The sequence below is a fragment of the Littorina saxatilis genome, linkage group LG7, assembly GCF_037325665.1.
Source record: "Littorina saxatilis isolate snail1 linkage group LG7, US_GU_Lsax_2.0, whole genome shotgun sequence".
In the NCBI taxonomy this organism is placed as follows: Eukaryota; Metazoa; Mollusca; class Gastropoda; order Littorinimorpha; family Littorinidae; genus Littorina; species Littorina saxatilis.
In genome coordinates, this window is record NC_090251.1 from 51,327,583 (window position 1) to 51,355,060 (window position 27,478).

General features: G+C 43.3%; 2 protein-coding genes across 3 annotated transcripts in view; one reads left to right on the forward strand and one right to left on the reverse strand.

The window, feature by feature from the left end:
- Positions 1–163: 163 nt before the first annotated feature.
- Positions 164–27,378, reverse strand: LOC138971762 (transmembrane protein 41B-like). 2 transcript variants are annotated; one of them, XM_070344564.1, is made up of 7 exons: positions 27,304–27,378; positions 16,135–16,348; positions 14,562–14,690; positions 11,361–11,454; positions 10,350–10,454; positions 9,261–9,399; positions 164–5,521 (listed from the first exon to the last, which is right to left on the reverse strand). In XM_070344564.1, exons 1-7 carry the CDS (start codon positions 27,350–27,352, stop codon positions 5,352–5,354), a joined length of 900 nt encoding a protein of 299 aa, XP_070200665.1. In that variant the 5' UTR covers positions 27,353–27,378; the 3' UTR covers positions 164–5,351. The 2 variants fall into 2 exon arrangements, with proteins under 2 accessions (XP_070200665.1, XP_070200664.1); XM_070344563.1 differs by having other exon boundaries at positions 27,202–27,360.
- Positions 18,204–27,478, forward strand: part of LOC138970230 (trichohyalin-like) — a 113,876-nt gene continuing 104,601 nt past the window's right edge. Inside the window, exon 1 of the mRNA XM_070342725.1 lies at positions 18,204–18,335. The gene's annotated coding sequence lies outside the window, so the exon portion shown is untranslated. The remainder of the gene's footprint in view (positions 18,336–27,478) is intronic.

Here is a 27,478-nt window from a genome sequence, read left to right on the forward strand (position 1 = left end):
ACTGTGATGTTAATTTTTCCTCTCAGTTTGTAATGTGTGTGTGTGTGTGTGTTTGTTATGAAGACATTCTGTGTGTGTGTGTGTGTAATGAAGACATTCTATGTAAAAAAAAAACCATATTGACACAAACACGCAATCACATCATGACTACAAAAATACAATGTTGATATAAATAAAACGCTTTAATACATTACATGTGAAAGAGAATGTTTATGTTAACACAAGGCATGAGATGTTGCCGAAATGCTCAGTCAAGTTAATGTGCATTTCTGAATATTGCAAAAATACATTACAAATTCAAGTACTTAAACTGCTTTAAGGAGATCTTACTGAAGTTTTTCTGTTACTAAATTACTTTGACATGGTAAAGACAAACTACCGAGTATTAATCGGTTTGAACAACTTGCTTCTGAAACTGGTTTGAACTTACTTTTGAAACTAGTTTGAGCTTTCATGTTCAGCCAGATGAAATAATTTTCTTTTTCTTTATTCTTTTTTTGGGTGGGTGGGTGGGGTGGTAGTGGAATAGCCGTAGTTGGTCTAACACTTGTGCTTTTAATGCAAGTCAGAAAAGCACACAACAATATTGCAAACAGTTCACTGCATCGTTTCTTCTGGGTGCAGCAAATTGTGCTCACAGCGGAACTCACTCTTGAATCCTCTTCTTTTCAAACACCGATTTCAGTGACCTTACGAAATGGTTTAAATGTACTCTTTTTTCTCTTGTGTCTACAATCTGCCATAGTTAACATTGAAAGGATCACAAAGGATAGACTGTATAATATGTACTGAAAATCACATAAAGGCAAAAATTAAAAACAAACAAAAAACGTGGCAAGCAAGCAAAAGTACCAGAGTAGTTCACTTCACCGAACTTCATTTAGAGCCCTAGTTCAAGGCACCACAAAGACTAGTGTTTTTTATGTTCATACTGATTATGTGTGTGCGTTATGAAATGTGTGCAATAGTATGCATTTTGATTTTCTGGAGATACATGTATTACTCAAGGAAGAACATTCTGAATTCGCACTTTTGCAAGCTCTTGTAAGTTCAACCATCAAAACATCTATGAAATACTGTAGGTTCTGACTACATGACTGCATGACTTCCCGATAAAATATGAATGAATTACTACAAGACTGCAGATCAACGTCTTCCTTCAGCTCACATATCTAGACTAAATAGCACAATACTAGACTCCAGTCCAGCCTAATTTTTTTTCATCCAAGTAAACTAGTTATTCTTTAACGCCCCTTGGGAAAACATTGTGGAAAATGAATAAAACCAAAACAGTGATAGCAAAACATAACTACTGCGGAATTACGGACACAAATTGAGCAACTGCTAGTGACAAAAACTACAAAGCACCAATTCAAAATAAGAACACTGTTTTCTATCTCTTACTAAGACTGCGCTACTTTAATCCATGGGAATTGAGTACGTTAAGCTGCTTGTGTTTAGATCTTCACATTGCACAAGACGATCTCATCAATTGCACACTACATGTATGTGAACAAAATGCTGATGCTCGTAAGCAGTATACTATAATATACCTATAATACAACTGCCTATGTCAGGGGAGTTCATTTAAAAAATATACAAATTGCATCTTCAACATTTAGCATTTGACAATGATTTTGGTGTACAAATGAAACAGCTGCCCAGAAGATGACTTCATCCTATCAAAATAAAAACAACTGCAAAATATCCACAAAAGCAAAAAGTCTTCAGTTATTAAATACAGTTAGTTACACATTTAAAAAACTGCATAAATGAGTTTTTACTGACAGGAACAACACTAGTATTCAAATTCTTTTGAGATCAAACCAACTGGTAGCGTTGCCCGAAAATATCAGGCTTGGGGTGAGAGAGGGTAGGGAAAATGAGAGGTAAGAGTTGAGCATACTGTAGTATGTGGTTTAGTTGACTCAAATACCTGGGAGCTTTGGAATGAATGTATAGGTGTCAATCAACACTTACTAACCCAGAACAGCAAAATCATTATACATGTGTCCAATTTCAGTTTTAACATTTTAAGGAACCATTCAAAAATGAGCATCATTAATTTTTTTCTGTTTAGTACCACTTAATGAGATAGCATGTTATCTGACTATTCTGCATACATAAGTTAGTGTGTATACCTATGATTTGTTATCCAGGTAAAAATTCAACATTGTACAGACATAACTGTGTTAACATAAACAACCAACACCTCAACAAATTTTTAACAAATTTCAATAAACCAGGGGAACGGGATGGAACATTTCTGTATATTTTACCTTTTTTCCTAAACAGTAATGAAATGATAACATAAACAACCAACACCTCAACAAATTTTTAACAAATTTCAATAAACCAGGGGAACGGGATGGAACATTTCTGTATATTTCACAATTTTCCCCAAACAATATAAAATGACAATGTCTTTATGATGGCAACAAACTCGGCATAAAATATTACAATCATGAAACTGTAAGCTTTCTCAACTGTGTATAACATCTGAATGGACAAGATCATCACAATGGATTTTTTAAAATTATCTACAAATGTGCTGTGGCGATGGTTGATATGACTGCATCTATGAAGTATAAGAATCAGTCTTAACTAATAATCAATTCTGTGATACAAGACATGTTTCAAGTAAACTGGGAACCCATTGTGGGAAAAAAAGCTCAAAGGAAAACAGTTACCAGTGACAGAAAGCAATTACGTAAAGCTTGTAAATTTTTCATCTGGTGAGATAACAACTACTTGAAGAAAGTAAGTAGCTCATCGAGTTTATCTACAGCCTCTACTGCAACGACAGAGCGCATAACTCTAACCTCCAAGAGCAAAAATACAACACTAAAGTGAACAATGAAGATGACCTATGGCCATGTCAGCTACTGGTTACACGATTCTTGTCTACCGTCAACAACATCAAGAAGCATACAGAGAAATTGGTGCAATGTATATGTCTGACAATGAATGATGATCTGGCACAGATGGTGAAAGAAAGAGAGAGAAGACAATGGAATGAAATATGGCACATCCTCACTTGATGCCTGAAATCAGCTGTAAATTCTTTGCATATACACACAGAAAATGTATTGGGTTCATCAGTTGATTTTGAGTACGCAGCCAAACATACCAGCAACTACCAACATTCAGCACTCTTGCAACTTTTCTTTTGCATAGAAATTGTTCAAATCGGCACTAAGGTTTTGTACTGCAATTTTTTCCCAGGACAGGACAATCAAACTTTAAAAATTAACCCTGTTTCCGTAATTATAAAAACTATAGTTCTGTTATACCAATTTTGTTCAGCCAGATACTTGAAACAGTCTGAAGTCAATGCTAAACCAGACGCGTGTTTCTTTCAGGTGAGATATTCTTTCGGCTAGCCACTCGCGAAGCTAGGAGGCGAGAGTGTCTATGAAACGGTTTAATGGCTCGCTATGCAAGAATTAAACACCATTGGTTGATACCGAAAAGGTCGTCTGCACTGGCCGGTCAAAAACCATGGACAGCCAATCGGATGGGCAGCTGCGTGGTCGCCATGTTTTTTTGCCAAGCGAGTAAGCCCAAAGCTACCTAGCGTTCGAGGCGAGAATTCTAGCGTCACTCGCGGCGAGATGTGCCCAAGAAACGGTACTTCCTCGCCCCACTCGCCAATAAGAAACAGGGGAGAGGTTTAGAGTGCATGTTAAGACAGAACTCAACTACAAGGAATGTTGAGCTTAGTGTTTACAATGTTCACAGCTCAGGATGTGCCTGTAGAATTTATCGTTGTATAAATTGCCCTCTGTTAAGCATTAATTGAGCCACAAAGGTGGTTAGTTTTCTCTGAAGGAAAGCAAGTGTGAGTGGGGTGCCCTAGATGTACCTTTATAATTTATCATTTTGTAAATTGCCCTCAATTAAACATCAATACAGCCACAAAGATGGTTAGTTTTCTCTGAAGGAAAGTGAGAGTAAGTTGGGTGGCTTAGACGTCTGAAAACTGCACTTTTCTGATGTTAGCATATGAGATCGAGTCAATGCTTACATGCGAGTTGGAGTAAGAATATGTAATTCAATCAACCTTTGTTAGTTTGAGAGCCACAAAGATGGTTAGTTTTCTCTGAAGGAAAGTGAGAGTAAGTGGATTGGCTCAGATGTCTGAAAACTGTAATTTTCTAATGTTAAACCTTTGTTACTGTTAGTGTTGACAGAGCCACAAAGATGGGTTAGTTCTCTAAGAAGGAAAGCACATGAAGGTGGGATGGTTTAGATGTATGAAAACTGCTTTACCAACTGTACACAGCTGGACAGGGGGTGGGGGTGGAGGTCTGAGTTAAGGGCTTTTAACTGAAAACATCATTCGCTGCATCATTCCATACGCTAAATAGTTCTAGTACCAAAGAGACCTCTTGTTGCCACAAAATTATAAGACCTCTTGGTACTACCACACACTAAACAATGTTTGTATCTAAGAAACCAGTCACAAGAAAATAAATCGACTAACAGAATTTTAAAAGTTGCAAAGTTTAAAAAAAATGTTCCATTCTTCCTTTTGAAGGGAACTTTTTTTGTACGAAAAACTATCCACATCCAAAAATAGATGTCTTAATCGCTAACATTATAAGTTTTTAAAAAGAAATCAGTTATCATATACCAAAGCATGAAATGATACCAAATCCTTATTTTACCAACGCCAAAGGAACAGCAGAACACAACAACAACCAAATTTCAATAACAAAGAACAGCTGATTAATTCAAATCATGAACAACTTAGAACTCAACTAGGAAACTACAACGAAAGGTAAACCAACAATAATTAATTCCACTAGATTTGACTTTCTGCTTACCCACAGTAAAGACACAACAGCATCAGTTCATGCACTCTTCAAACACACGTCTCTGCGTCTACAGCCTCTTGCATACGATACCAATGACCATGTTCACTGCGAATAAGACATCCTCACATAATCACACAGGCCCTTTGAACTGGGCACAAGAAAAACTCTCAAATCAGAAGTTACAAGCAAACCAATCCAAGAGGTAAACCTTTCAGAGTCAGATCACACAATGTTCATGTTCCCTGAAAACCATGATCATAGATGCTCAGTAAACCACATTCACTCTAAGCTCTAACCCTTGCTCACACATACTCAGATCACATCATGTTTCCTGACAACAAAATCACGCTCGCATTTTTTCAGACCGCATAATCATGTTCCCTGAAAAAACAAACCACACTCGCATTTGTTCAGATCTGAAAACCAAACGGCGCTCATGTTTGTTCAGACGACATGATCATGCGGAATCTTCACAGGTAGACCCACTCGTCGTTCAACAGCCCCTTTCATGACCCCCACCCCCGCCGCCAGCTAGTCAAACTTTTCCCGCAGTTTCTTTTTGAAGATGACGGGGAGGAGAGAGAGAAGAGCGAAGAAGGCAAGCAGGCCGAAGTATCCCCAGGTAAAGGTGTCTCCGTACGACGTCAGCTTGTACAACGTCTGGCCGGCCTGGATCATCACCACAGAGGGGGGTGCCACACCTGACACACACCAATAAAACAGGTGAGACACAATGGCAATGCTGTTACAAACCAGAAACATCTTCTGGCGTTTAGTTTAAATTACAGGTCCAATATAGCGACACGGTATCTCGACCCCCACTGTGATTTTGTTTTCAAATGAAGCTTTTCTTTTCCTCTGTCGAACATTTCATCCAAGTCATTACATGTGTTAACCCAACCACCCTTTTCCTCAATTCTTACACCGAACATTGTGTCCATGCTCTCAGGGGTTACCACCAAGCCAGATTTTCCCCGAAGACAGTCCTCTGTCCCATTCATTTGTTGATTCACTATTATTGTATTAAAAATCAAGGAGTCATTTTCAAAATCAGAGTGTCAACCATAAACATAGAGTCTGGGGATGTGAGATGTGCATGATGTGTTGTTTGAATCTGACAGTGATTGTATGATTTTTGTATACCGTACTTTCCGGGTCATAAGGCGCGACTTTTTTCCTCGAGTTCGACCCCTGCGTCTTGTATAACGAAGCGCCTAATCCGTGTATGAAATACGAAAAAAATCAAAGAGACCGCTTGAGTACCAGTCAAACAACTTGTGATAATGCATGTTTCAGCTACTAGGTACTGCCCTGCCTTTGATCTGGCCGCACACACAGATTTCCACTCTGTTAAACTCGGTCACTGACCGGTCACTGACCCCGATGCAGGAAGTGTTTCCTCCCTCAGATATGACAGGGAAACCACCTCTCATGGCAAAAACTGGGTCATTTTGATGCGCCCTATCGGCCCCCTGCGTCCAATGGGTGACTGGATTACAATTTTTTTTTTAAAAAGAAGGGGGTGCGTCTTAGATAACAAAGCGCCTTGTCACCCGGAAAGTACGGTACATGTATTGTTGTCACGCGCTTTGAACTTCTGATAAGGCGCTTTATAAATGCCCGTTATTATTATTATTATTTATTATAAGGCCACCTTTGACAAGTTTGTCAGAAACACATTTGACAAACTCCAAGCCACAACAATCAGCCACTTTACATTTATGTATGAACAGCCAACAACAGATACCTAGCCTAGAGCCTGCCCCCAGTCCCGCCTCCGTCTCCCATAGTGTGACCATCAATGTTGTTCCCCCACTGAGAGGACAATACAGTGTTCTAGATGGTCGAACGTGTAGCAAAGACCTGTACATGTACGTGTAGATAATGCGTCACCCATGACTCACTTTTTTCTCCAATGTTCCAAATGCATACGTTGTTTTGCTCCCACCAAGACTGCAGATATTGGCAAACGCTTGACGTAAAAACTAGATTTGATGACGTTACCCGTACACGTCCTGAAAAGTGCTGATCCAGATCTTGCTATTAGATCAGTCGGACCTGGACTAAAAATAATGATGTATCTAGCTAGGTCCAGTGCCCTGGTTACAGATACAATGTTCTGTCAGAAGACTTCCGACATGTCAAAACTATCGGATGGTCGACCGGCCAGGGGTTCAGATAAACAAGAAGGGCAAAGCCCATACGACTCACATGCTTGACGTTGACCTGACCTTGACCTTCAGGGTCAAGGTCAAATAGCTAAACCTAGCAATGATATACACTAAGAACTGCTTTACACATTTTTCCTACCAAAATACATGTGACTTTGACCCAAGGTCAAGGTCATCCAAGGTCATGCAACACAAAGCTGTTAATTCAAGACATAGGAAGTACAATGGTGCTTATTGGCTCTTTCTACCATGAGATATGGTCACTTTTAGTGGTTCACTATCTTATTTTGGTCACATTTCATAAGGGTCATATGTGACCAAATGTGTCTCATGATGAAAGCATAACATGTGCCCCACATAATTTTTAAGTTTGAAACAGTTATCTTTCATAGTTCAGGGTCAAGGTCACTTCAAAATATGTATACAATCCAACTTTGAAGAGCTCCTGTGACCTTGACCTTGAAGCAAGGTAAACCAAACTGGTATCAAAAGATGGGGCTTACTTTGCCCTATATATCTATATATATATACGACTTGTGTCTGTGTGTGTGTCTGTGTGTGTGTCTGTGTGTGTGTCTGTGTGTGAGTTCGCGATGCACGGCCAAAGTTCTCGATGGATCTGCTTCAAATTTGGTGGGCATATTCAGGTAGACCCGGGACAGGACACAACCTGGTCGATATTTCAACACGTGCTCTCAGCGCGCAGCGCTGAACCGATTTTGTGCGCGCTGAACCGACTTTGGTTCCACCTCAGCTACCCGGGCCCCCATACCGACACACCAAAGCCAAAGTTCTCGGTGGATCTTTTTCAAATTTGGACACCGTATTCAGCTACACCCCGGACACAATATCATCGATGAGATATTTCAACACGTGCTCTCAGCGCGCAGCGCTGAACCGATTTTGGTTTTTGTGTTCATTTCACCATTATAAGTAACTCTTCCTTATCTTCTCATCTTCTCCAGGTTTTCAGCGTTTACCTCCCTTCCTTCGTATGGTGCACTATAGTATGGGTGGGGCGTCTTCGGATATTCCCGGCGTTCTGTTACTATTTTTAGAAGGTCACCGCAGTGTCCAGAACGTAAATTGGACCCGTAAATTATCCTCACTGTAAAAGTGCAAAGGTCGAATCAATTTATAGCCACGCGAAAAATACACTGTCATCTATCTCTCTATAGATACGGCTTCTCTGTGTTTGTGTGTGTGTGTGTGTGTGTGTGTGTGTGTGTGTGTGTGTGTGTGTGTGTGTGTCTCTCTATTTGAGCAACACCTGGGGATTGTTCAGTTCTGTTTGTGATGTGGTCTGGCGGCTTTTGTGTAATTGTATGTGCTGGCCTTCCTTTGAGAAGCCATAACAGTTCAAAAGGGCTTACAGATAAGCTATAAATTGCTCAATCCTGTTTGAGTGGAGTTCGCCTCCAAAGGTGATTAACACGGTTACATTCGTCGACAAGGATGGGACTCGATATGGTCAGGAATGGCATTATGGCCACTGAATCATTTTCGTGCTGTTCCCATTCCACGAATCTGGGAGGGACCTAAGCTTGGCGGGTCCATTGTTCGGACCCGGCGAAGCCGGCGTACGGCTTTAAGTACTTCTTCCCGGCGAAGCCGGCTACCCGGCGAAGCGGGTATTCATTCTAGTCATATATAGGTGAGGTATTGAATCTCAAAAACTTCAGAGAAAATGTGAAAAATAGCTGTTTTTTAGGCAACATTTATGGCCCCTGCGACCTTGACCTTGAAGCAAGGTCAAGATGCTATGTATGTTTTTTGGGGCCTTGTCATCATACACCATCTTGCCAAATTTGGTACTGATAGACTGAATAGTGTCCAAGAAATATCCAACGTTAAAGTTTTCCGGACGGACGTCTGGACGGACGGACGGACGGACGGACGACTCGGGTGAGTACATAGACTCACTTTTGCTTCGCATGTGAGTCAAAAAAAGGATGCTTAACTCATTGTCTCCCAGGTACGGATATATCCGTACCCACACATATGGCTCTATCTGACCACGTACGGATATATCAGCTCAGACTGTTAGCTTCAGTCGCTTCCTGTAACGTCGATCTAACGTCTGCATTCACAGTTTCTACACAGTTACTACTATTCCGAGTGACCTGCTGCAGCACAACTAGTCTCGGCTAAAAAAAAAAACTTGGTCAAAATAGGTGGGGTAGAAAGTGTTAAAATACCGAAGACCGATGCCTGAGAACAACACTGGACCATTACTTGGTTGGGATCAAGAAAATGACTATCCACTCACCAATGACCGTGCCGATGAAAAATGTCCAGAGGGGGACATTGATGACGGGTGAAGCAATGTTGATGAACCAGTTCGGAAGGAAAGGGGTGATGCGAAGAAACAGGATGTAATTGGTCAAATGTTCCCTATGACGATCGACCTGCACAAAAAAAGAGTGAATCACAATCAGCTAACACTTGTTAAAGATATTTGCTTGAATTAATGAAAGATCTCTGGCATGTAAATTATTACTTTGGTGGAAGTAAGAAAAACAGGCTTGACAGTTCAGTTTAGAACAAGTCAACACCAGGTCCAAGGTTTGCATGCGCACCAGGAAGGGGATGTTTGTTCTGGTCCACTCATAGAAATGTCCAAGAACAAAAAGGTCTATTTAAAATTGTACACATTAGTTTATGCATCCCTAGTTTAGATACTCGTAAACTCCCCTGACCATAAGGCATACTTAAGCAGTAACACCACGCACAAATACAATACTAATGTGTTACTGTTAAACTCAGGGTTTCATTTCAAAATGTCCCATTGGAATTCCCTTCTGTGCGTCAAAGGGCGCACTGAGATTACGTACCACTGCACCACCCCATGCACACTTTTCACGGGAGCTCAGTGTTTGGAATGACCTAAGCCAAGCCAAGCAACTTGCGAGTTTGTGAAACGCGCTGTGATTGGCTTTTAACATGTAATTAATAAGTATTCAACCAATCCTGCAAACTATCTGTGCTTGCGCGTTTTCTTCTGTGGAAACTATCAACAGAAGCGATATCGATCAAAACACAGACACACACACACTAACCTCAATTATACACTGGCAAATTCTCATATCATCATATGGCACCAAATAGAACTGTTTTGCATCTTACGACAAAAGCATTTTCGGACCGCCTAGCCCGCTTTGCGCTTTTTGCCTTGGACTATGTAATGTCCCATCAGAATTTGGTTGAGGGGGACAAATGTCCCATTGTCTTTTTCTTCCAGGCTAAACCCTGAAACTGGATGTGACTTACATGTTGCTGCCAGTTTGTTACCCCCTCAGGTACATATATATTATATTTTCGTTACATGTACATTACTGTTAAAGTGGATGTGACTCACATGTTGCTGCCAGTTTGCCACCCGCTCAGGTATATACTTCTGAACGATGCGGCGCCCAACCATATAAGATAACAGGTAACAAAATGATGCACCAAGCCCAGAGCACTGCAAACAGAAAACATCAGCTTCAGACTTTACAGATTGACATAAATTATAGGCTCATAAAGTAAAAGATCTGTACACAGATAGACACATAGATAAGTTTCACTTTTCAATTTCATAAAACTTAAGGACAATTTAAACTACAACTCATATTACCAGGGATCGCGCTAGGATTTTTCAAATTGCGTACGGCTTACGCAATGTCGGCCCAAAAAAAGCGTAAAGCAGAACCGATTTTGCGTCACACTATAACACAGTTAAATCATGTCAGGCTTGAACTGAAAGCGTCTCTCGGCCTAGATTTGGCGCCACACGCCCAGTGCATTTTGGGTGTATGTTCTGTTTCAGAAAACCGACCGGCGTTGCTTTGCGTCGCTTGCGACACTCTTATGCCGAGAGCACGTCACCTCATTTTGTTTTATCCAAAACAGACTTTAGATTTGAACTCGCGCGCTTGTGCTATGTTTGATCCAGAACAGACTAGAGATTCTAAACTCGCGCGCGTGTGCTATAGTCTGAGTCAGTATTGGGATGTGCTGCTGAGCATGCCGTTTTGAATAGAAGTTGTTTTGCGTACGCGTTACGCATAAGTGCCTAGGAAAATGCGTGGGCGGATTTTAAAACGCGTCAAATACGCAAAAAAACATGCGTTAACGCGATCCCTGTATTACTTATAAAGCTACCATCTTAAGCCTTTCCTACCCGCCACTATCCCCCTTCCCCACGCTCGGGTAAAAAACAACAACAAAAAGACACATTTCTTTCAAACAAATTAACCGAGATCTAAGAAACACACAACTGATTCCGTCAAACCCAATGTGCAACCCATGACTATTCAAAAAGAAAATTCAATCTAAACTCGAACGTTCAATCTAACCTCTACCTTATGAAACAAATTGATCCACTCACCAAGCACACAAGTGGCAGTGCCAGATAAAAGGGATACAGAAAGCCGGAGATTATGCTGAGGAATATGGACCCCGGTATAGCAAAAGTTTGCAAGCTGACAACGTGTTAAGGAAATAATTTGTACTACTCATTATTTAAAGTAATTGCAAGAAATGCCTGGGACTAAAGCCTGTCACTAATTGGGCGAAGTCGACTACGTGAAATATGCTTCGCGAAGCTGGCCGCACGGAGCCTTAACACTGAGTTTTTGGTAAAAAGACTTCGCGAAGCTGGCCGCACGGAGCCTTAACACTGAGTTTTTGGTAAAAAGACTTCGCGAAGCTGGCCGCACGGAGCCTTAACACTGAGTTTTGGGTAAAAAGACGCACGGAGCCTTAACACTGAGTTTATGGTAAAAAGACGCACGGAGCCTTAACACTGAGTTTATGGCAAAAAGACGCACGGAGCCTTAACACTGAGTTTATGGCAAAAAGACGCACGGAGCCTTAACACTGAGTTTATGGCAAAAAGACTTTTCAAAGTCAGACCTGTTTACCCCAAACCCTAGGTAAGAGTACTTTCCCAAAAAGTTGAGTGTATTTTTCAAAAAGTTGGTGTACTTTGCAAGCAAAGCCATATGGGCTAGGGAAAATGTACGCGTGGGTGCAAACGTGTTTGTGTGAGAATAGCATGTCTTGTGAACACCTTCAGAATTTAACTCCTTCCAATACAACAGGGATAAAACAATTTTATTTACCTGTCAGTTTATAGCATTAAACCAATGTCTTCCAAACAGATTAATAATGAAAAGATGAAGTTCGTGAAATAACATCTGCGGTTGACAGTGGCAAGTTCATTTTTACAATCATCTCAGAAAACATTGCTTCAGCACGGACTACAGCCTTTTCTTCTGGCAGGATTTGCTTTGCGGGAATGAACTTCATAATTCCTTGGCAGCTTTCAGCGCATTTCTTTGCAGCAACCATGTCCAGGTGAGATCTGGAACTACAGTGTCATTCGATGTCATATTTCCCAGCATGGACAACGGAGAAATCTGATTTACAATACTTGCAGTGTGCATGACTTTTTTCCATAGTAGACTCCACAATTCCTGGCTCTTTCTTATATTTCTTCAAGAAAATCTGCTGCTTCTGCTGTTTAGACTTGGTACAGTCATCCGAAACTGGCACATTTTACCGCTTCATTTTGCCACGATTGTCCAGACGATCACACGTGCCAACAACTGAACAAGGTTTCCACAGCTGAAGACTCGCTGTCATGGTTATCTCCCTTCGATCGAAACCGGTATCAGTTGTACCATCCCGTAATCAGCACACCAACACCGGAAAACGTATTCTAGACTTTTCTTAGGCGTATTTTGTGGGTGTGTTGCGTATTTGCGTATCGATAATAATTTGGCGTACAAAATACGCCCAAATGGTACTGGTAAACAGGTCTACAAAGTCTTCCCGAAGTCGACTTTGGGCTGAATGAAGGACCGCCTTTCGACTCAAAGTGAACAGCACAACATACATCATTTACACGACTTTCTTTATTTGGTGTTTAACGTCGTTTTCAACCACAAGGGTTATATCGCGACGGGGGAAGGGGGGGGGGGGGGGGGGGGATGGGATAGAGCCACTTGTTAATTGTTTCTTGTTCACAAAAGCACTCATAAAACAAGAAGAGCAAACGCTCGATCGAGTCACTTTCGCAGTTCTGAATATTATATGAGGCATCAGATGGACAGGAAGAAATTGCTATTCACAACACAATACAGATGTAAATAATTTGATGTAAAGAATAATCCTATAAAGTTTGAATCAAATCCGATGAATAGTTTCAGAGATATGATATTTCAATTTTTTTCCTTCAAGACATACCTGTGACCTTGAAAAAGGTCAAAGGTCACCAAAGCAGACGTCAAAGTGTAGAGGTCACTGGGAGTCACGTTCACATAAAATTTGAGCCCGGTCACTTTTATAGTTTCCGAGAAAAGCCCAACGTTAAGTTGTGTGTTGCCGAACAGAAAAGGCTAGTTATCTCCCTTGTTTTTCTGATAACGTTCGTAAAAGGCTACAGATGTAAATACTTTGATGTAAAGAATAATCCTACAAAGTTTCAATCACATCCGATGAACTTTGTCAAAGATATAAAATGTCTAATTTTTCCTTAGACGCTGACCTGTGACCTTGAAAAAGGTCAAAGGTCAACGAAACCATCGTTAAAGTGTAGAGGTCATTGGAGGTCACGACTAAACAAAATATGAGCCGGATCGCTTTGATAGTTTCCGAGAAAAGTCCAACGTTAAGGTGGTGTCTACGGACGGCCGGCCGGCCGGACTAACACTGACCGATTACATAGAGTCACTTTTTCTCAAGTGACTCAAAAATTGCTCCAGGGGCCCGCAACGTAGTACAATATATGACCCCACCGGGAGAATGCAAGTTTCCAGTACTTTCTTTCTTTCTTTATTTGGTGTTTAACGTCGTTTTCAACCACGAAGGTTATATCGCGACGAGGGAAAGGGGGGAGATGGGATAGGGGAAAGGGGGGAGATTGGATAGAGCCACTTGTTAAGTGTTTCTTTTTCACAAAAGCACTAATCAAAAAATTGCTCCAGGGGCTTGCAACGTAGTACAATATATGACCTTACTGGGAGAATGCAAGTTTCCAGTACAAAGGACTAAACATTTCTTACATACTGCTTGACCAAAATCCCTACAAACATTGACTATATTCTATACAAGAACCACTTAACAAGGGTAAAAGGAGAAACAGAATCCGTTAGTCGCCTCTTACGACATGCTGGGGAGCATCGGGTAAATTCTTCCCACTAACCCGCGGGGTGTTTTACATGACTTAAAAACTATGGAAGTATGAAACAATAATTACATGACCATAGCTCGTGTTGTGTTGTTGTTTGTGTTGTTGCCTTGTCATCTTCACGCAATTTATGCGTAAGTGTATATATATGCGTAAGTGTATATGAGTATGCTTGAGTTGTTAACACGAAAGATTGTGTATGAGTGCGCCTTGAGTCGCCTTGTGGTGAGATATACATTGCGCGTTATAAATTCTCGTAGTATTATTATTATTATTATAACTTAAAAACTATGGAAAAATGAAACAATAATTACATGACCATAGCTCATTTGAAACCAAATCAGAGAAACCAAAACTACAATGCGGGTGAAGTACAAACCCAGCTCAAAAGGATACAATATATATATGACAAAAATAGCCAGTAAAACTTGGTAATAATAGCGTTCCTTGTAACGTGATAAAACTCGGCCAAGGTTCTTTGCGTCCTCTATGTCCCGCGGTAACTTGATATGCTGATACTCGTCACTGAAACAAAGCATCTCAGATAAATTAATACATGTATATATTGTCATGGGTAAGACTGAAAAATGTAATGAATGTTGAAGAATTTAAGGGGGGGCCCCAGACGCTGAAGGATTTGTATAATTAACAACCCAAAAAAATGTCACCACAGACATTACGAATCCAGATTTCCGGCATATACCGGAAGAATCCCACCCATGTATTGTTGATAAATACTGTTGGGGCAACCTACAAACAAATACCACGCATTCACATACACGTAGGAACAAAATTGCAAACTGCTCTGCAAGCTCATGATTTTGTTACTAGATTTTCCCCCTAATTAATTTTAATTCAATTTTGTTTCTTTTTAAAGAGAGCTGAAAGAGAAACTTTAGCTGGACAACATCCACCTACCATAATAAATTTCCCCCTGATAGATAATTATTTTGATAAAATCTACTTAGTTTATAGTGTTCTGAGAAACAGCACACAGGATCAGGATCCTCTGCCTGAGTCTGAAGCCAGATGTCTCTCCTCAGTTTGAATGACGAAAACAAACCCCTTGCTTTCCAGTTCCACTCAATGAATGAAATAGGTTAGTGAAGATACAATTATACAATGATACACTGCAGTAGAGCAGGATAGTGCATGAAAACAGAAGTCACAATTTCTTCACCACCACTTTGTCAGAGCTGGCTTCGTCTGGTTCACTGGTAATGTAGATGTACGGTCATGCCTACTGCTCAAAAGCTACCCCATTTCACACTTAGGCCAAAAAGAAAAATATGTCTGTTTCCGGTAACCCGACCGACCCTATTTTTAAGCGCCGACCCTAAAGTTTTTTTTCGCTTTTCGCACCAAAAAACAACAACAACAAAACCGGGATGAGACTTCACAATCGAAGAGACTTACCTCCCGTTTCCGTCGTCACGCGAAAAAAACATGGCGGCCAATGACGCCGGGAAAAAACAACAACACGTAAAAAGACGTTAACAAAACGTAAGAAAAAGGTTTAAAAAAAAAACGTTAAAAAAAAAACAACGACCGACCGACCCTATTTTTTTGGCGATGTTACCGGATCCAGACATATTGATCTTTTTGGCCTTATTTTACCTGTGCTTATATTTTCTAATGTCATGATTTGTATATATATCGTGTGTGTGTGTTTATTGGAATTGTATTGGAGCTGTGAATTCGGGACTTGCGCTATGGAAAAGTGATTTATTATTATTATTATTATTATCAAACACATTTCAATAAAATTTTTCTGCAACAATAATGTATTAAAATTTAAATTGATAAAGATGACACAAAACAAGCACCGGTCAATCCTACAGCCCCATCACCACACACCGCAACCAAAGACAATCAACAGTCGGCGTCATACTTACCTAACCTCTACAGGTCACAACCTAACGAATGACGGACGGACGGAGAGGAGAACCACTAACCGCACGATACTCACTTCTCCAACTTGGGGAAGGTTTTGTAGACCACCCCCAGGGCAACAAGGGACAGGAGGAAAACCAGTCCGAGTATGACGAACGATTTGGTGCTGCTGCCCGCTTCCGCTGGGATTGCTGCGTCCACCGCGTCCGTGTCGTCTTGCGAGCGCAGCACCGTGTAGCTGGTTTTGCTTGAGCGTGTTACTTTTGTGTAGTCACCTCCGCTACTTTTGCCTGAAAAATAAAAAGAATGAAAACATGAGGTGATGTACTATACATGAGGATAAATGAAAGTCTAACTCATTAAGTCAAGTGTAAGGTAAAAAATGCACTGATGCAGTTTATCTCAATATCTGCTTCAAGGCACAGTACGCCTCCCGTAAACCATCACGGATACTGTCAGGCGTTTACACACAGTACAAACACCCTTTCGTTTAAACACTCACCGCTCGAGAACATCCTAGATGCCCTCCGTAAAGAGCGAGCAATTTTCAAAGAATTAATTTTGCGGATTGTCTGATCAGACAATTGGAGTTGGACGGTGCGTTTTGGCGCTAGACCTAACTGTTAAAATCTAAATAATATTAATAAATTGACAGCTTGTTACACAAACATTCTTAAATCATAAAAGAAATCTTTTTTTATCAAGACAAGATCAGTACAATTCGAAGTTTTGAAAGAAGAAAAGCCCGGAAGCAGGGTCCACAAGGTCGTGGTTCTCGTAGCAGATGACGGTAATGCCTATCGCCAGTTCCTCTGAACAGTCATAAGCCATCGCTAGAGTTCGTGTGAATCGCAGCTGTTTGTTGCGTTTAGATTCAGAGGTACATAATAACGTGCTATTGCAGATAAGCTTACAGCGAGTCGCATTGAAATCACAAACTGACGACTACATTGTGGAAATAAGAAGGGCAAAGCCCATACGACTCACATGCTTGACCTCGACCTTTAGGGTAACTAAACCTAGCAATGACATCATACACTAAGAACTGCTTTACACATTTTTCCTACCAAAATACATGTGACCTTGACCCAAGGTCAGGGTCATCCAAGGTCATGCAACACAAAGCTGTTAATTCAAGACATAGGAAGTACAATGGTGCTTATTGGCTCTTTCTACCATGAGATATGGTCACTTTTAGTGGTTCACTACCTTATTTTGGTCACATTTCATAAGGGTCAAAGTGACCTTGACCTTGATCATATGTGACCAAATGTGTCTCATGATGAAAGCATAACATGTGCCCCACATAATTTTTAAGTTTGAAACAGTTATCTTCCATAGTTCAGGGTCAAGGTCACTTCAAAATATGTATACAATCCAACTTTGAAGAGCTCCTGTGACCTTGACCTTGAAGCAAGGTAAACCAAACTGGTATCAAAAGATGGGGCTTACTTTGCCCTATATATCATATGTAGGTGAGGTATTCAATCTCAAAAACTTCAGAGAAAATGGGAACAAGAAGGGCAAAGCCCATACGACTCACATGCTTTACACATTTTTCCTACCAAAATACATGTGACCTTGACCCAAGGTCAAGGTCATCCAAGGTCATGCAACACAAAGCTGTTAATTCAAGACATAGGAAGTACAATGGTGCTTATTGGCTCTTTCTACCATGAGATATGGTCACTTTTAGTGGTTCACTACCTTATTTTGGTCACATTTCATAAGGGTCAAAGTGACCTTGACCTTGATCATATGTGACCAAATGTGTCTCATGATGAAAGCATAACATGTGCCCCACATAATTTTTAAGTTTGAAACAGTTATCTTCCATAGTTCAGGGTCAAGGTCACTTCAAACTATGTATACAATCCAACTTTGAAGAGCTCCTGTGACCTTGACCTTGAAGCAAGGTAAACCAAACTGGTATCAAAAGATGGGGCTTACTTTGCCCTATATATCATACATAGGTGAGGTATTCAATCTCAAAAACTTCAGAGAAAATGGGAAAAATGTGAAAAATAGGTGTTTTTTAGGCAACATTTATGGCCCCTGCGACCTTGACCTTGAAGCAAGGTCAAGATGCTATGTATGTTTTTTGGGGCCTTGTCATCATACACCATCTTGCCAAATTTGGTACTGATAGACTGAATAGTGTCCAAGAAATATCCAACGTTAAAGTTTTCCGGACGGACGGACGTCCGGACGGACGGACGGACGGACGACTCGGGTGAGTACATAGACTCACTTTTGCTTCGCATGTGAGTCAAAAATGTGAAAAATAGCTGTTTTTCAGGCAACATTTATGGCCCCTGCGACCTTGACCTTGAAGCAAGGTCAAGATGCTATGTATGTTTTTTGGGGCCTTGTCATCATACACCATCTTGCCAAATTTGGTACTGATAGACTGAATAGTGTCCAAGAAATATCCAACGTTAAAGTTTTCCGGACGTCCGGACGTCCGGACGGACGACTCGGGTGAGTACATAGACTCACTTTTGCTTCGCATGTGAGTCAAAAAGGAGACTGGATCACACAGGTTCACGATGGCTCAGGGGTAAGATAAACCACGCAAAAATAAATTCTTTGAAAATTGCTCGCTCTTTACGGAGGGCACCTAGGATGTTCTTAAGCGGTGAGTGTTTAAATCAAAGGGTGTTTGTACTGTGTGTAAAAGCCTGACAGTATCTGTGATGGTTTACGGGAGGCTTACTCGAAAATTTTATTGTAAATTTTCATTTAATAAATATACCTACCCGAATCACATGTAGCATTGACACAATCGGAGATGCTAGGTTCTGAAAAGGCTAACCGTCTAAGGGAAGCAACCCCAACCACAAAAAGTGTAAACGTAGCCTTGGTAATGACCATACACCCGGGGAGTTACCTCCCATCGTGCATGCCATGTCACTACTGCTACTGAACACGTGGTTCATATCATTCGACCTAAAGAATAAATTCTCCAAATCAAAAGCGGGGTTGGCGGGAGGGAATATACTATGTGATTCGGGTAGGTATATTTATTAAATGAAAATTTACAATAAAATTTTCGATTAAATTACATATTCCTACTCCGAATCACATGTAGCAGATTACAAAAACAAGGCGGTGGGAAAGAAAAATCTAACTCACTCAAAAAACCTTGCCAAAAACCTGGACCGCTGCCAAAGAATCAGGGCGGTCCCAGTGGGAAAGAAAATCTAACCCACTCAAAAGCCTTTGCCAGGGCTGGCCCACTGCCAACAGGCAGTGAGGGAACCAAGGAAAGTCCTGATTGACAGCCGAGAAGTATCTCAGGCAAAGCGAAAGAGACAACCTCAGAGATCCAGAAAGCTGTGCTCAGCACTTCTTCCAATCTCCTAGCCGTAAAAAACAGCACAGGAATAGACCCAAGCCTTGGATTAATAACCCTGGCGAGCCAAGGGAAAGACAAGCTTCCCCCCCCCTTTTCTGGAAGGAAATGCTAATGTCCTGAGAAGATCCGTGCGTAAGGTTGTCCCCTCAACTGAGAAGGACGAACCCCCGCGGTGACCTTAAGACAACCATGCCAAAGTCTGCAAACCTTGGGATGTAGTAAAGCCCAAAAGGCTTGTGAGAAAGAAGTCAGCTCAAAATAAGAGTGACCAATCCCCACGAAAGAGCGAGAGAGAGACATCCAAGCACTAAGTACCAGAGTCCACCTCGAAGAGAAAACTCACAAATAGAAGGTCGCCAGTTATCCCCTACCAGTCCCTGCGAACGCAGGGAGAGAGGTAGCACCCGACAGCAGCCACTTACGACTGTGCGTAAGCTACCGGAAGTGAGGACCCACGGTGGTCAAAAACCGATGTGACTGGCAACCATAAACAAAATGGCTAAAAGCCAGAATGTTCCCAAAACAGTCTGCTTGACGGTAATCGAGAGTGAATCAAAAACCGAAAGCAGAAAACCAAGACTGGTAAACGTAAACCGTGAAGCCAGCCAGCCATAAGACTCCCGAAACCAGAGTTCTCAGGGAAAAAACAGGCAGTTAACTTCCTAGCCAAATCAAGAGCCTACCTGAGTTTGGCCAGAAACCCAGAGCGCGTCTGTCCCTGTCTGAAGACAGAGTCCAACGCGGAGAAAAACGGACAACCGCCCTAGACAAAGTTGCCTTTTGTAGCCGGGCGACTGTAAGGAAACCCGACCCGACAGACGTCATCCGGACTCGCCTCATACTAAGATGAGGAAGAAGAGAGGAAAGGCCCAAGACTGAAGTCACAGGAACCGAACCTTAACTAAACCTCTGCCCGAAGGAGAAGAGTAGCCAAAACCTGAGAGAGGGGAGGAAAGCCACAAAGAACTACTCCTCAAACATCCATTGTCCAAGACAATGCCCCCTCAGGAAAACCTGAATGTAACTTCCGAGGCCAACTCAAGTGAACCTTAAGTTTGGACGAAACACCAGAACGCGTCTGATCACTAGAGAAAGACAGAGTCCGACTCGATGAAAGACAACAAGGACCAAAGTCCGAACGTTTGTGGCCAAACAGGGGTAACCTGAAGCCAGAGAACCCCACAAGCCACAAGAAACGGGAAGGCAACAACCACCATCGCCGCAACGTGGAATGGCTGTTGCCCGGCCAAGGCTGCCTATTGGCTGCCAGCTTAGCTTAACCAGAGGAATGAGCATGCTTCTGCTAAGCATGTTTCTGAGTATGCTAGCCCTACCTTCCTTCAACCTTTGTAAAGCAGTCAGAGACCTGGTGATCTCTACTCGACTGAATCTCTACTGCAGGCCAAGTTTAAGCGACTCTCTTTGACTGTTCAGGGAACTGAGAATGCGAAAGAAACGAGTCCCTCCGACACCCGCAGCGTAGAGAAGGAAGGGCAGCCTCATCTGCTCCATGCTCACCCAAGCAAGGGCTGGCCAACAGAGTAGAGAAAGGAGGCAAGTTCCAAAGGCTGAATAAGCAAGAAGGAACAAAAGGTGAAGCCCGTGTAGCCGAAGCCAGCCAAGGCTGAGCATGTTCCGGAACTGAACCATAGTAGAAACCGCGGCAGAACCAAAACACTAGAGATACCACCTTCGGGAGGAGATGGCCTAGCCAAAACCTGCAAACCGTGGTACCTACAAAAGGTGACTAAGGAACCGGAAGTAGAAAAACATCCTATCTTCACGGAACGGAAGTCCGACATCGACAACAAGGAAGCCACCAATGTCGATGCACCCAAGGGAAATCCTGAGCCGAAGCTTGAGCTGCGACGGAAATCCAGAACGTGTTCGATTGCTGACTAAAGACTGAGAACCAGAATAGCTCAGCTACGAACGTAAACCGAAGTCACAGTTGCTGGTGGTAAACTGATGAATGAGATGACCGGAAACCGGAAAACCATCCAACCGGAAAAAGACCTGACTTATCCCCCTACTGACGGTCGTGAATAGGGGAAACGTCCAGGGCCACCCGAACTGACTAGGCAGTAAACGCAACACCCAACAGGTAAAGTGAAGACTGCCCCGGCTGAGGCTAAAAGCCTAAATGCCCGTAGGCCAGCCGCTGTTCCTCACCCACCGACCTCCGAAGGAGTGTCAGGGAGAGGAGAAGTGTATCCGAACAGAGCCGGAAATGCAGCAGACAAAACCGCGAAAAACGGAAGCGAAAGATGCATAGAGTAGACTGAGGCCGGAAGCCCAAACGCCCGTAGGCCAGTCCTCTGTCAACTCCAGTCAAAACCGCAACGTGTACTTGAAATGGAGGACTTATGCTTCCAGTAAAACCGGAAACACCACGCCGACAACGGCTGCCGCACTGGTGAAACACAAATGCCCACGACGGAACAAGAGTGAGACAGAACAGAAGAGGACTGGGGCCGGAACCCGAACGCCCGTAGGCCAGTCCTCGGTCAACCCCAGACAAGCCACTACGTGCGCTTGTGATGGAGAACCTATGCTTCCAGACAGGAAGTGTAGGAGGCCGAAGCCCCGCCCGGGAAAACCTTCGACGTGACCTCTGCCGCAGCTTAGAGGACAGCGTTAAGCCTTTTTCCCAATAACCAGCACGTGTGGAATCGCTGACGACAGACTGAATGTCCGACACGACCGGCGAAAAAACCGAAGTCCACGTACTGGTGGAAGGCCGGTGAAACGGCATAACCGGAAAACCGGAAATCCGTCCCCCCCGACGTCGTCCTAACTCATGCCTCGATCAGGCTAAGAGAGAAAAGACGGCAAGTCTGCAGCTGCAGGAACCGGAACGGCAGTCGACGCGACAACCGAAGGTTGAAACGCTGACTACATCGGCCAGAGCTGAGACACCACCTGCCCGAAGGGCTGGCGTTGCTCCTCAGCTACCGACATCCGGGAGGAAGTGGAAGCGAAAGGAGCAGTAAATCCGGGCGGAGCCGGAAAGCACCAGACGAGACCGCGAAAAGCGGAAGCGCCGAATGCGAGGACGGAGGCCGGAAGCCCGAATGCCCTAAAGGCAACGTCCGGTCAACCCCAGAAACGACCACAGCGGGTGCGTACGTCAGAGGACCTATGCTTCCAGCGAGTGCCGGAAGCGCAGCGCCAGAAACGGCTACCGCCATTGCTCCGCCACACAATGGTCTTCGAGGAAGCCAGGGTGTGACTGAACAGAGGACGAATGCCCGGGGGGCAACGTCCGGTCAACCCCGGAAACGACCACAGCGGGTGCGTACGTCAGAGGACCTATGCTTCCAGCGAGTGCCGGAAGCGCAGCGCCGGAAACGGCTACCGCCACACAATGGTCTTCGAGGAAACCAGGGTGCGACTGAACAGAGGACGAATGCCCGGGGGGCAACGTCCGGTCAACCCCGGAAACGACCACAGCGGGTGCGCACATCGGGGGACCTGGTCAACCCCGGAAACGACCACAGCGGGTGCGTACATCGGGGGACCTATGCTTCCGGCGAGTGCCGGAAGCGCAGCAGTCGGAAACGGCTAGACAACTCCGGAAACGACCCCAGCGGGTGCGTACGTCGGAGAAGTAGCCGGAACCAACTGCCGCCATTGCTCAGCCACACAATGGTCTTCAGTGAAGCCAGGGTGCGACCGAACAGGGGTTTGCGGGTCGTGAACCCGCCGAAAAGAGCTGTGTCCCAGCAGGGACTGTCCGACGGCCTCACGAGGGCCTGTGGACCAGCTCGACTTACTTGAATCGCCCACCACAGCGGTAGAAGACGAAGAAGCAAAACATCCGCCCTAGACAACGTCTCGGCCGGAAGCGTCAAAGAAGCCAACAAGGTGACGTCGCCCACAGACAGCGGGACCAACGGAAGACGCAGGCTTGGAACGCGAAAATTTCTTCACAAAGATAACGCAGACCTGCAACACCTGATCTGCTAACGGCAGAGAAGGCGAGGAGAAGAAACAGGACGTACAACAGTATATGACTGCCCCACAAAGTGTTTGTTCGAGGCAGAAAGAGTAACGAACAAAACATAACAAACATGTTAAATCCGAAACCACGACCAGTCCTACGGACTGGTAGATACCTGCTAAAGCCTAGCCAAGTAAACCACTGTCAGCAACGCTGATACACAAAATGGCGGCCAAGCGATAAGTTACTGGACAAAATTTAGAAGTCCAAAACGGACGAAAATTAAGCAATAACAAAAATTCCTGTCAAAGTAATGACGAAATATGAAATGGCTTACCAACTAACAAAGCAGAAGGCAAAAACGCAGGTAAAGTAAGGAGAACCTCACCATAACATAGGCCTAGCCACATAAATAAGCTGTCAGGAAAGCTGAGCAACCGAAAGTGGCGGCCACAAGATAAGTTACTGAAACGCATTTAGGAGTCCAAACGGACAAAAAGTCAGCAACTATAGATAAATTCCTGTCAAACTAAAGACAAGAAGGAACAAGCTTACCAACTAAACAAAGCAGCAAGCAAGTAAGAAGGTAAAATTACGTTTACCTCCAAAATACATCGGCCTAGCCACAAAATCTGTCAACTCATGCTGACAACAAAAATGGCGGCCAACAGTAGTCACTGAAATATCACAGGTCCAAACACGGACGAAAATCAGCAACTACAACAAATTTCCTGTCAAAATAATGACCAAAATGGAAAGAGCTCACCAACTACGAAGCAGGAGGCAAGATAGACGGTAACGTGGCCGGTGGGTGTCAAAACAACACCAAACAGCGCAGCCACAGGGGAGCCCAAAAATCAACAACCTGCTCCCTCGAAAGCTGTAAGGTCGAATGATATGAACCACGTGTTCAGTAGCAGTAGTGACATGGCATGCACGATGGGAGGTAACTCCCCGGGTGTATGGTCATTACCAAGGCTACGTTTACACTTTTTGTGGTTGGGGTTGCTTCCCTTAGACGGTTAGCCTTTTCAGAACCTAGCATCTCCGATTGTGTCAATGCTACATGTGATTCGGAGTAGGAATATGTAATTTAATCTGCCTTTAATCAAGTTAATGCTGCAACTTGTCACTTGCACATTTCTCTGTTTAAATTCTCCAAGAAAAAAAGCTGTTAACTTGCTTAATAAGTTAATGCTTTTAACTGGTACTTTTTGTGTTTAAACTTAGTAAAGCAGTATCAAACTTAAAGCTTTCTCCATCAATGCATCATCATGATTTTAACATTGGCGTTGGCTATAGCCACGGGTCCGTGACTTTAGCGTCCAGACTACATCCATTGTCACCGACGCCAGGCTGTGGCTATAGCCACGGGTCCGTGACTTTAGCGTCCAGACTACATCCATTGTCACCGACGCCAGGCTGTGGCTATAGCCACGGGTCCGTGACTTTAGCGTCCAGACTACATCCATTGTCACCGACGCCAGGCTGTGGCTATAGCCACGGGTCTGTGACTTTAGCGTCCAGACTACATCCATTGTCACCGACGCCAGGCTGTGGCTATAGCCACGGGTCTGTGACTTTAACGTCCAGGCTACATCCATGTCTCTGACGTCATAAGTCTCCATTCGGCACATCTTATAATCACTTGGCAGTGGCCGGAGCCTAACTCACTGTTCGGTTAAAGTTTGTAGTGGGCAGAAAAAGTGTTTGCGTCCTTTTAGGAAGAAGACAAGGTCTTGTGACTATTCAATATTATGGGCCTCAAACAGATGTGACAGTCCGAGTTCGGTCTATCAGGCTCAGCACCTAACCAATAAAGATGGAAGGCCATAAAACTAAGTGACTTTGCATATTTTCATCGGTGTCACCTCCAAATCCCTCCGAGTCACACGTACTTGGGTTTTGAAAGTGCATCCCGGCAGCTCTTCTTACGGAAGAAGTGAATGAAAAAAATACAATTACATGGGTGCAACCTGGAAAATTCCCAAAATCGGCAAAAGTTGGGGCCCAAGCTTTTTTAGTATTTAAAATGCCAAAAAAACCCTCTCCTGGAACAAAAACATCGGCAGCCGATGAAACCAAAAACCGGCTGCCGGCATGTAGCCGGCAGAGTTGCACCCATGCAATTAAAATTTTTCAACAACGTCTATGAACTAATGAAGCATTTAAATTGAGTGAAATGTATGCGAGAGTTATGCCCCTTTACTGGCTTTAGTCTGATGAAGTCAGTGATATGGATATTTGGACATTACTGTCACGGACCCATGTCTCTAGCCATAACCTTCAAGTTGAACATTATTTATTTAACATAAATATCAAGCCCAAATCAAAATTCAAACAAGCCATTAGCGTTAGCAGGGCAAAAACTAAAAAAAAAAAGAGTTCAAAACACACAACAGGGCCTCACATCCACGTCGGACATCGGACATATGAGGATATTTTTTTCAAATGTCCTATACATTTTTCATGCAGGAGGACAAATGTCCTATTGTTTTTGTCACAAAGTGGTCAATGTCCGATTATTCTATCATTTGATCCGGACATCGTCAGTACTTCTCAATTTACAGTAGTTTGAATGCTATTTTATCGATGTATTGCGAAGCGATGTGTAGCAGACGAAATTAGACACTTTGTACCTCTAGTACCAAAGAGTTTCCAAGGCTCGCAACTCGGAATGCTCGAAGCCAGTTGAGAGTTGTCTCCCTTCGCACTTTCCCCGAAAATAACAAACATGCCGTGCTACTGACAGATGATGAGGGAAGGGACTTGAAGTGTAATTTCTTCTGTCCCTTTTCTGGGATCAGTCAGTAGCACGGAAACTGAACTTCCTCCAGCCCCAGAGCAGTTAGAGCCCGATCGCCCAGGTGAGAATGTCGATCGCGATGGTCAAACATCGGAGCCGAAGAAAGACACTACCCCCTCCCTCACCCCCACGCGTAACTTCGTCTCAAGCTGGGCGACATCATTCCCGTGGATGTCGCATGACCCAGAGAGGAAACTTATGTCTTGTCTTGTCTTTCCATTACTGCCCACAATCAACAGTAGTGATTATTTCGGCACTTGTTTTGCACCTCATGTCAGCACACAGGGAAGTCCAACACTTTTACCGTTGGCTGTTCGAACTTTCACAAATCGGCCCTTACCGATCATCAAGAAACCAAAGACCATGCTATTAGTGTGCAAATGCCATCTCTCCAGAGAGACAAGGAGATAGTTGAAACCCGACAGCTGACAAAACAAGAAAAGGGGGCAGCTGTGGCAGTCAAAGCTGCTCACTTTTTGCCAAGAACAGTATTTTTGTTCTTTTACCTTCGTGCCAAGAAACTAGTCAAGTTTAATTATATTTACGTTTTGTTACGGGAAAAAAAATGTCCTATTGATTTGTTTTTGTTCAGGACAAATGTCCTATCACTTTTACATTGGCCAGGACATTTGTCCTATGCTACCTCTCATGGATGTGAGGCCCTGCACAATACATTTCCTTAAATACAGTCACACTTACAGCAAAGCCAAACACACACACACATGACGTAAGGGCCTAGTCTCCCTTTCCTCACAGATCTCGTCATCTACTGTTACTGTTAGGAATAGGAAGTTTAGATTCTACTTCTCACACATCATGATCAGCGATCGCTGGATCAGGTACAAGTACAAAGTCAGCCTGTGAAAGCCGAAGCGCCTCAATTTTAAAACTACAAGGGTTCCTAAATCATGCAATCTAGGGTGAGTTCAGCCAGGCATACAAGGGGGTTAGGCGGAGGGTCAAACCACTCGCGTTTTATAAGTCCACAGCAGGTCAAATACTGCCAGCTGGAACAGCACACAAACGTGTCACTCACTCAGTTCATACTCGGACAGATATGAGCCCTGAGGTAGTTTTGGGTACACCTGTCTCAGATGAGGCCTTGGGGTGGCCCCTAACGGACTAGATGGCAGACTACCTTGAGAAAACGCTCCAGAAGATTTGCGTGCCGGCGTTCTTCCTGCCATCGTCAATATCCACCATTAAAATGGCTTTGGTAGGAAAAGTCGAATTTGGACCGAGACTCACAAACGAACCATCTTTGACAGATCTGCTTTGGTCTCCTTCATTTCATTTTTAAAGAAAAAACAGAG

Bases quoted from the DNA above. Each gene is read 5' to 3' on its own strand.
- LOC138971762 (XM_070344563.1), bottom strand. From the start codon at position 27,352: ATGGCAGGAAGAACGCCGGCACGCAAATCTTCTGGAGCGTTTTCTCAA. The intron at 9,400-10,349 runs GTGAGTCACATC...TTTTTTGTGCAG, and splicing joins TGGCAAACTGGCAGCAACAT to GTCGATCGTCATAGGGAACA. The intron at 5,522-9,260 runs GTGAGTGGATAG...GGTGTGTGTCAG, and splicing joins TTTCATCGGCACGGTCATTG to GTGTGGCACCCCCCTCTGTG.